The following is a 10,956-nucleotide window of genomic DNA, read 5'->3' as shown; positions in this document are numbered from 1 at the left end:
TTATTTTTTATTTCAAATTAATATAAGGGAACACATTTTTAGGTTAGTTGTTCTCACTTCCAGAGTAAAGTTCTATTTGTAGAAGAGCCCTTCACCCAGGGGGCGTGTTATATACAATGTGCGCATTGGGTGAGATCCCGCCTCATGCCCTCCCTCCTGTTGCCAATCGTCCAATAAACATAAATTCATGAGGGATACAGAAGACAGGTCCACTTTTTTCAAACTGAATCCTCAGAATGATCTTACCATGGTGTCATCCTTATGCCTATTGTATGGGATGACAAAATGATTACTTATTGGGGTTAAATAATTTGCCTGGGTCACCGGACTGTCAGGAGTTTTGGGACCCCCCATTCCTGTGGCACCTGCCTCCACCACGATGGCCCCTCCTACAAATGTGGATTCTCCCTCCTCTTTTGAGAAGTTTCTTCAATTTGCTTTTCTGTATTTTTCTGTTGAGATAGGGTACTAGGCATTAGTCTAGAAGCTTTTAAATTCACAAGTGTTTGACTTTGTGTCAACAAAAATGATTCCTTTTTAAAATAGATTTATTGAATTTAAACATTTTATCCAGATGGTTGCTTATATGCATACATGGTTTTATTTAAAATTAAGATGCTAGCAAATTAAAACTGTAGTACCATTGTTTTTCATTTCTGCTTCATTTGTCATATTTAGGCAATGGAAGGAAGTTTTTTGTTAAGAATAATTTTTAAGACCCAATAGTTTACTGTAATCCTATTCATCTGGAATGTATGTAATGATAACATTAGAGAAATTTAATTATAATGTGTTTTTCACTAAAAAAAAAAGGCATTGTAAAATGTGCAAAAAACAGATTTAAACATTGAGCAAAAGCAATCTTAATAAAAGAATCTGAAGTTATTGCAATCTTAATTATAACTTTGAAAAGTAGAAAAATATCTGATTTATCAACAGTGGTCTTAATTTTCTGCTCCTCGTTTCAGGATTGAGGAAGAAGTATGCAGTATTCTCTCCCTCTCCCCCCCTTTTATTGAGGTAAATATCTTTGGAGTAGTTATGTCAAAATTAGGATATATTGTTTTCTAGTTTTATTTGTATTTATTTATTTATTTTGAGACAGAGCCTCATGCTGTCACCCTGGGTAGAGTGGTGTGGCATCACAGCTCACAGCAACCTCCAACTCCTGGCCTCAAGCGATTCTCCTGCCTCTGGCTCCCAAGTAGCTGGGACTATAGGCCCCTGCCACAATGCCTGGCTTTTTTTTTTTTTTTCTTTTGCAGTTTTTGAACCCACCACCTCTGGTGTATAGGGCCGACACCCTACTCTTTTGAGCCACAGGCACAGCCCCAGCCTGGCTGTTTATTGGTTGCAGCCATCATTGTTGTTTGGCGGGTCCAAGCTGGATTTGAACCCACCAGTTCAAGTGTATGTGGCTGGCGCCTTAGCCGTTTGAATCACAGGCACCGAGCCTGTCTTCTAGTTTTAGAAAAATGATACTAAACCTTTCCTTTCTTCTTTTTCTCTCACAAAGGAACTCACATTGTCTTTTCCCCTAAAAGCTTTGGGGCTTTTCTTATAAATCTTCTTTTCAGCATCTGACTTCAATTGGGAAGTGACAGGTGGAGGAGAGGGGCAGGGTATAAGTATGGACAGAATGAGCCCTGGACAAATGACCTAATCTCACCCAGGAATTACAAATAAAGCTGCTCCCAGGAAAGCAGGAGGGAGCCCTGGGTAAAATGATTAAGAACATACATATGCTTTGTGACTTGGACTTCTAGGGCCCCCTGGAGCAGATCTGTCCCATGGGGGTCTCTGGAGAGAGGAATGCCTGTAGCCTGCTCTAACTCTCCATTCCTACTGAGTTCCCACTCACCATCCTCCTCAGCTAACCACCCTCCCTGGCCATGAGCAGGCCAGGCCTTCCTTTGCAGCTCTAACTTTTCATCTAAAAGAACTGACATGCTTCTCTACGCAGTAACTTACAAGCCAGGCAGATCCTGAGGACTCCGGACCGCTCTATTCTGGGTGGTCTGGTAGCCCCTCAGTGGCTCTGTTTCCCCACGCTGACTCCCACCAGCCCAGCCGCCCAGGCCCCCACCCCTGGGCACCGCAGGGACCAGGTAACTTCCATCCCTCACACTCTCCCTTCTTCCTCCCTCTCCTCGCCCTTCTAGTTTTCCTCTGCTCCTTCCTCACTCCCTTCCTCCCTCAAAGGCAAAAGGGATGCTGTTGTTAAAAAAAAAAGGAAGTGTTTTATATAGGAAATTATCTCCATTTCAGTGAAAACTGAAATATTCATAAATTTGGATTCTGAGGAGGACGTTTTTTCTCTAATGACCACTTACAGTATTTTGTAGTCCAAATGACTCTGAAAGGCCAGGGAGGAGATATTTTTTCTGAGGTTCTCCCATCCCCCACCCCCCACACCCCCCACCCCTCACCCAATGGTTTACCAAAAGGGCAAGGAAAGAAAACGTAAAACTTCATGAAATTGTTGTTGGGGCTTCAGACTGTCACTAGGTGAAAATATTGACTATGACGATTAGTGCTTTTCCTATTTTTTCTTACTAATGCTGATTTTGGTGTTGATGTTGCTATACCTGCTTTTGTTTTCTGAGTGCGGAGGGCACTGCCTCTGTTTTCCCTGTGTTACTGTCCCTTCTATCAGAGAAAGTGCCCGTCTGGGGGAAACATGTGCCTGCCTCGAGCTTGCGTTGCAATAATGCCCTTCTAATAACAGGAAACAGGACATTTTTGTTGATGACCATATTGATATTACCAAGTAAAAGTAAGCTTGATATGTATTCAAATCTCAAAACAAAATGAGGAAATAGCTGCTTCTATTATGAAAAAGGTAGTGATGCTGATTTTGGGCACTGTGGTTCCCTATAATAAAACATTTAATTAAATCTTTAAATGTGTATGGAACAAAAAATATGCCTGTATACCAGGCATAACCAAGATTATAATTACATCCGACCTTATGCCTGAGCCCATCTTAATGTCTCTGCCAAGAGTCAATGGTTTAAAACTTTCTGTCCATCTGTTTATCTGTTTTTTTAAAAAAAAGCCTATCGCGTACCTGTAGAAATGGAATCCTTTGGCTGCTGACACAACAGCTGCTGGAGTACAGGCTGCTGCTCTGGGCCCTGTCTCCTCCTGTTGAAGGTCTGCTCTGCGGGGCCCAGCAGGCCCTGGAGATGCTGAAATGGAGAGAGCATCCAGGAGCTGCGGGCAGGGATCCCACTGCCTCCTGTGGGAGGCGGCACCAACGAAATCGCAGCAGTGAGTGCCGGCCTGGGAACGCGCAGGGAAGGTATCTGTCTGTGGCTAAGAGATTTTCTGAAGTAGAAAGGGACTCTGACAGTGAGTCCTCAAGGACGAGCACTGTAGCCTCTCTGTGCCTTCGAAGGCTGGTGCAGTCTGTGAGGCCACTTTACTGAGTTACTCCAGATGAACATCCCTTCAAATGCTCACTTGAAATGTTTGTTTGCTTGTGTGCATGTGTATAAGTCTCCTCTTACGTTTTTATTTGTGGATATTTTTACCTAGGTGGCAGTTATTTGCTCATAATAACCTCACTGGGCCAGGCTTCAGAGACACTCCCTGCTCACTCACGAGGGACCGTATCTGCAACAGGGGAAGCTGAGTGCCCGCACTTTGAAAGAAACACGAATCTTGCTCACGAAATAAAAGATGTAGGCTGGAAATAAGAATCCCCACTGTGACAACCCATGGCAACTTACATATATAGACTTGGTTCGAAAGTAACTTTTTCAGTGTTCTGTTCTGAACACTGAAGGTGCCGAGGGAGAAGGTTTCAAACAGACGAGGTGTTTCCTATTTGGGAAGCTGGTTGCCACCCTCCTCTCAGGACGTGACCCCCCAGGGCTGCACAGACACAGCATTGCTTCCTTCTGAGTCCGGACACCTCCTGTCCTCCTCCCACTGCCCCCCAGACGTCCTACGCCCAGTCTATGTCCTCCGCCCATCTGGCCGAACCACTAGACAGCCTCACAACGGGGCTTCTATTCCCTATCTTGCTCCTGAAATCTATACTACACACAGAAGCTCAGATTTGACTTTAAAGTCTGAAATCAGATTATATCACCCCTTTTGTAATCCCCGCAGAGATTCCCTGTTGCCTTTAAAATAAATGATAAATGTAGAACTCTTTACTGTGGCCTACAACTCCCTACATGACTTCTCTCTGCTGGTACCATCCCCTTCCATATATTTCTCCTTTCTTTCTCCTTTCTAGCCTTGCTGATTTCTTTTTGGTTACCAAAATGACAATCTCTGTCTAGCCTCAGGACCTTTGCACATGCTGTTCCCACTACATTAAATGGGTTATATTTGCCTCTTTGCGTGTCTTTTATAATTCAGCTCTTGGCAAGCTACCACCTTGTCAGAGCAGCCTTTGCTGACCACTCTATTAATATAATATAGTCCTTTCCCAACAGTTATTCAATTACTTCTCCCCATTTTCCTTTTTTAAATCACATTTTTATCTCCATTTGAAATTATCTTGTTCAGTTATGTGCTTAGTTATTTACTCTCCAACTGCCTAGGAAGAGCGTTTCTCTTGTTCACGGCTATGTGCCCAGCACTCACAAGACATTCAATAAATAGTCATTGAAAACATAAATAGCCTAAGAGACAATGCAATTTGTTTGCAAGAGCCTTCATCGCCCACCACCAGCATTTGTTTGAGTAATACTACACTCGCTATCATCCCTCGCCACACATAGTAAATCCTGTTCCTTTCTACTCTGCAATCACCATTGGCTTATGGCACTCAAACGACGAAGATGTCAAAGCCAACATCAGGATCCTTAACTAAGAAATAGCAGCGTTCAGTGGATCAGTGTCTGACAGATACAACCTGGACACTGTCGCAGCGGCACCGGAGGCCAAGTGGCTGCCAACAGCCGAGCCTGTTGGCTCTCTGCCTGTGTGCATTACCTCCAGGCTTACTGCCTCCACACTGAGCTTCTATTTTAATGCATCTGTGTAACAGAAGCGCTGAGTGATTCTCTTTTTCCAGGCCAGAAGCTTCATTGTCCCTTCCCACCTTCTATTTTAATTCCCTTTTTCTCTTGCTCAACCCCAATTTACTTCCCCTAACAAATATATCCTCTTTTCTAATTATTTTCTTTTTTCCCATTTGTCTACCACTTACCTCTGTGGTATGTGTAGGATGTCTTGTACCATTTTCTCTAAGGCAGTGTAGTTACAGTTCTGGAGGGGCAGATCAGGAGTACTAGATGATCTGAGAAGCTGTCTAATGGGATTTATTTCAAGACTTTCTTATGTAGCATGAAACAGCTCCTCCAGTGGCCAGTGCTGGGGATTCATCCCTCACGATTTGCCCTTGTTGGTTCCTATCACCATTAGCATACACACGTGCGGTCACACTATTATTTTGCTCTTTTTTCTTTTATTAGATATTAACAACTATGGTCTTTCCTGAGAAAATCCAGAAATCCCAATTGTATGGACTGCATCTTAGGCAGAGTTTGTTTAATAAATGAACAACTTTGTCTTTTTTTTTTTTTATTGTTGGGGATTCATTGAGGGTACACAGAACTAGATTGCATTGATTACTTTTGTTAGATAAAGACCCTCTTATAATTGTACCCCCCAAAAGGTGAACCACACTCCTTGTCCCCCCACTCCCTCCTTCTCTTTCTTAGCTCTCTCCACCCCCCACCCCCTACGGTGTACTAGGACCTTAATTGTCCTCGTATCAGAATTGAGTACATAAGATTCTTGCTTCTCCATTCTTGTGATGCTTTACTAAGAATAATGTGTTCCACATCCATCCAGGTTAATACAAAAGATGTAAAAGTCTCCATCTTTTTTAGTGGCTGAATGGTATTCCATGGTATACACATACCACAGCTTGTTAATCCATTCTGGGGTTGGTGGGCATCTAGGTTGTTTCCACATCTTGGCCATTGTAAATTGAGCCGCGATAAACAGTGCAAGTGTCCCTGTGGTAAAAGCATTTTTTTTCTTCTGGGTAGATGCTCAGCAATGGGATTGCAAAATAGGCAGCTCAGATCCCAGAGATTTTCTAGTGGATGGGACAAGCTGAATCTTGGATAGTTGGGGATGGAAAGCCATAGTCTGAGCCTCAGAGACCTAGAACTTCTTGGTAAATCTGGCAGTGAGATGCCCTGGATCTGTGTCTCCAAACACTGCAGAGGCCATGGGGGCACAGACTCCTCCTGGCAGGGCTGCCTTCATGGGATGGAAACCTGTGCAGTCAAACCAACCCCCACACCTCCCACCCCCGGCCTCAGAATGGCTCCACCCTTGAACACGTGGTCTACAATCTGGACATTCACAGTGATTTTTGAATAAGGGGTCCTGCGTTTTCATTTTGCACTAGGCCCCACAATTTATGCAGCCAGTCTTGCTTCCTGGTTTTCTGGCATTTTCTTCAGACTGCCCGCCCTGCTGGGGCTCATCAAATTCTGAGAGGTAGTGGAATAAAAACTCCCCACTAAAACACTGTGCACTTTGGATAGTTGGATGAAAGCTCTCAAGTGAAACACTGCCAACATTTGTGTTTGTACCTTGCCAGTTCCTTTCGCATCACAGGGGAACAATAAGAAAGCCACATGTTGTCACTTGGGGAAATAAAAGGTCTTTTATTCTCTTATTTTTGTTTTAATGTTTCTTTTCATCCTATCACCAAAGTTACTGTAGGCCTGATAAATTCTGGAACCTGTGCTGGACCTGGAGGGTAAAAACAGCCAGACATGGAGCCTACCCATAGGACAATCCAGCCAGGGAAATAGAAATAATTACTGCAGTAGCTACTCCTTGTGCAGTGCCCACTGCAGGCAGGCATTGTTTTATAAACTTACTTATGTAGTTGAAATAAACCCTGGAAATAGTTACTATTTGTGTTTCCACTTTACTGAGGGGAATGCACAAAGTTCCACAGTTACAAAGAAGCAGAGGCAGAATTCAAAGTTCAGCAGTTAAGCTCCACTGACCGTGCCCTTGGCTGCCAAGTGCAACAGATGCCAGAGGGGATATGAGGGGAATAAGTTCGTCTGTGCAGTAGGATGCTGCGCAGGGAGGGAATGGCCAGCTCTTTCTTGGATAGGAGCTGGTGAAAGACACTTTTATCCTTGTAATCATGCTTGACAGAGACTGTGAATCAAGCAGGAGAGGTTCCCCCCCCCAAGGAGGAGGTGTCTAAGAACCAGTTGGAGAGGGGTAGGTAGCAAACACCCTGTGAATCAGAGAATTCACTTGACAGGTGAGCCTGGAGCGCTAGCACCACCATACAGGAGCTGGGACTTTTTCTCTAGGTGACAGGAAGTCATTGAAGATTTAAGTAAATACCTGGCATGATCGGACAAGCACTGTAGAATATTCTTTCTGACAGCAGAATAAATGATGAGCTCTAAGAATGGTGATAAAGCACGGTAAGGACTAACCAGAAGTTTTCTACAATGATGTGTGCCAGTGACAATGAGGGCCTCCCACAGCAACAGTCGTGGGGTGGAAAGGGGCCGTGAAGGTGAGAGATGGCTGTGCAGGTGGATAGTGTTTGAAGATTGCTTGGCTGTGGGGAGGGCTGGGCAAAGGGTGGACCCCAGCACAGAGCAGAGGTTCTCAACCTTCCAATGCCACAATGTACTTTCATTGTTATAAAGGGGTCGCGCCCCACAAGTTGAGAACCACTTCTCCAGGGGGTCTCTGCCCAGCACCTTCCTTCTTCCTTGCCAACCTGCTTCCCTTACTTTCCCTAACCAACCTTTTTAAACATGACTCGGGATAATAAAAAATTAAGCTGGAGAAAAGGCAAAAAGTATTGACAGCAGAGGAAAAAAGTCTGCAGAACGCACAAGGGCTGGATAAACTATGAACAAGTTGTTAATCTCCCACCTGCCAGATTTAAGACAAATTCTTGAAAATAATACCACAAATATTAATGCATTTTACTGAGTCATCTTTTAAAAATAGAACTTGAGGGTGGTGCCTGTGGCTCAAAGAAGCAGGGCACTGGCTCCATATACCGGAGGTGGCGGGTTCAAACCCAGCCCCAGCCAAAAACTGCGCAAAAAAATAGAACTTGGGAGAGGGATAACTATGTCAGAACAAGACAGAGGCAGGTCCCAGGGAAGCGGGGCAGCGACAGCATAACGGCTCTGCAGCCCACCCAGGGCTGGGCCAGCTGGAGACGAGAAGTATGTGCACAGACAGCAAAATCAAAACTGCCGGCTGTGAAGAAGCAGAAGCACTTAGTTAAATGTGCGCTGCTAGAAAGAGCAGGCAGGGGCGTAATCCACGTAGGTTTTTATTAATGACTAGGCACATGGACATAATTTTTGAGAACACTTCTAAGTCAGAACATACATATTGATGGAATTTGATGTGTTTTCTGAGCAGGTACTGTGTGGCAGGCTCCATACTAGGTACTGAACTACAAATCAAGTCTTTACAAATTAGAGACACACAGATGTGCAAATACTACACTCCCATGTGCAAGCGAACTACAAATAATCAAATATGTATCCTACAAGACTAGAGAGATCATTGAGGGGAGAGAAACATCATAGATCTTCATAAGAATGCAATAACTCATTAGCTTGGGGGGATAAGATTTCTTAAAAGAGAAATGTTTAGATCAGTTGTATCTAAAGGAGGGGTAGATTTTCACCACGTAGAGATGTAGAGCTTTTGTTCAGCAAAGTTTTGTACTAAACTTTTGTGGCTAGTAAAGTCTGGGAACAGTAAATGTCCAATTGCTTGGATTATAGAAAATATTGAATTTGGAAGAAACACTAATTGTGGTAAAACGTTAAAGGGTCTAGAAGACCAAAATGAGGGGTTTTACTATCAACAAGTCTGAATTAATGATTTGGGGGCAATCCGTTATGATAACAAGAAGTATGGTGAGGAGGAATGGGAAAGGTGGAGAAATGGAAGGAGAATGGACAAGAGGGAGTGATGCTACAGCTTATATGCAAGGGGGCTGACAGGAGGGATGAATGATGGAAAAGATGATAGATTGGAGAGACATTTCAAAGCAGAAATGAGCAGATTGCAAAGTGACTGCATACAGGGTGGACGATGAGCAAGGAGACATTGGTGAGGCTGAAAACAGATTGGAGCCAGGAAGGCTGGGAGGAAAACTATGCTGTTAATAAATCATATTTCCAAATCTACTCCACAGATAGACAAGCTTGTGAAATTTACAGAAAAAATTGATCATATGAATGAATTTACCTTTATTTTCTTTATTCATATCAGTATAAAGATATAAAACCTATTTATGCCTTTGTAGGATGTTCAAATAAAATATTAACCTCATCAATTCAAAGAAATGCATTGAAAAATTCTACTTTCGGGTGGCACAAGTGGCTCAAGGAGTAGGGCGCCAGTCCCACATGCTGGAGGTGGTGGGTTCAAACCCAGCCCTGGCCAAAAAACCACACACACAAAAAAAAAAAAAAAAGAAAAATTCTATTTTCATTTTATTATTAAAGAAGGGAAAAAGATAATGCATCTTCTACACTAAAATTTCTCTATTATTGTTATTTCTGAACTGTGTGTAGTAGTAGTTTTCCAAAAGGGAAAGTGATAGGATGTATAATACTCCTCGGGAAAAAAAAAAAAAAGTAACAAATAATAAAAGGCTACTCACTGCCGTAGGCGGTGTGAGTATAATTTTCTGTGACATGCCAAGATTGGGGAACATATACAAAGGCAATTACACAGACTCAGCCTGTTTTTCCAGCTATTTAACTGTTCCCAGCAAGTGCTGTGTTTCTCTGCATGGAAGTGGAATGGACCGAAGAATTTGAAAGCAGCAAAACCACAAGTCGTACTAGAGAATTACAGATGGGATTGGTGAGGACTTTCCCAGAGACTCACACATGTAGATCATTGAAACCACGTAAACCTCAGAGAAAGACTGAGAAGACAGAGGTGGGACATGAAGCAGAGAATTATCTAAAGCAGTAACAGAAGCATCTGGGAATATTTGGGCATGACAGAAGGCCCAGATTGTGCTCCATGCTGGAAGGAAAAAAATAGTCTCAGGAAAAAAGGGAGGGAAACATAGAACTAACTGTGAGAGCCTAGGAAGATGGATACGAGTTTATGCTTGTCAGCTGGTCATGCTAAGGCCAGGATTGCATCAGAAACATGTTATTTCACCTTATGTAGTCTAATGGGGCAGATACCACACCCACGGCTTTTAGCATTTTGAAGAAGTATCTTTGAGGCACAAATTGTGAAAATAAATCACAATATGATTCAACTGGAGTAATTGTTGTTTCGTCATTTATGAAAAATAAAAGAGAACAAAATTACTAACGGACCCAATTAGTATATACAACAAGTTGCTGTATTTCCTGCCCAGTAACAGATGTGGGCCTTAGGGACGCGCTCACGGCCTTCCAGATCATTGAACAAATGACTTCTTCACTGCACTGATGATGCCGAAAGAGTTAACAGAACTTCTAAATGTGTCCCCTTCCTCGAGGGAGTGTTGAGTCCCAGAGAACCTAAACTTAATGGAAAACCGGGCTATCATGATTCCTGAAACAAATAAACAAACAAAAAAGAGAGAGCAAAGAAAAAACAAGTCAGTGCCCTTCCTCTGCCCCTTCAGCCCTCTTCAGCAGCAAGTGCACCATGCGGGATTTGCACCTGGCTGTTGACCTTGCGTGCTGTTTCCATGTTGCTCAGCTGCTTGTAAGATGGCCTCTACCTGAATCTCAGTGAAGGTTCATCTTAGTAAAGTTTAAATCATTCTCGCATTCCTATGTGTTCTGTCTTAACTCCTTCTGGCATGCCGGGCAACAGTACTGCTGGATGCCGGCAGAAGTAGAGCCTCTGACTATCCTCAAGGAGCTCAGTCTAACGGAAAAGGGTGTTGGAACAGGCACATAGATAATGTAAATTAAGGCAGCGTGACTCATCCACGAACAAGAA

General features: G+C 43.2%; 1 protein-coding gene across 1 annotated transcript in view; it reads left to right on the top strand.

Annotated features, from left to right (window-relative positions):
• Positions 1–379: 379 nt before the first annotated feature.
• LOC128579264 (p53 apoptosis effector related to PMP-22-like) overlaps positions 380–10,956 on the top strand; it is a 49,439-nt gene continuing 38,862 nt past the window's right edge. The window contains exons 1-3 of the mRNA XM_053581435.1: positions 380–444; positions 1,964–2,108; positions 3,108–3,354. Coding sequence (XP_053437410.1) covers positions 380–444; positions 1,964–2,108; positions 3,108–3,354 — 457 coding nt within the window. The remainder of the gene's footprint in view (positions 445–1,963; positions 2,109–3,107; positions 3,355–10,956) is intronic.

Source organism: Nycticebus coucang, unplaced genomic scaffold (genome assembly GCF_027406575.1).
Source record: "Nycticebus coucang isolate mNycCou1 unplaced genomic scaffold, mNycCou1.pri scaffold_43, whole genome shotgun sequence".
In the NCBI taxonomy this organism is placed as follows: Eukaryota; Metazoa; Chordata; class Mammalia; order Primates; family Lorisidae; genus Nycticebus; species Nycticebus coucang.
Note: the sequence above shows the minus strand (reverse complement) of the source record. Positions and strands in the feature narration are given on the sequence as shown.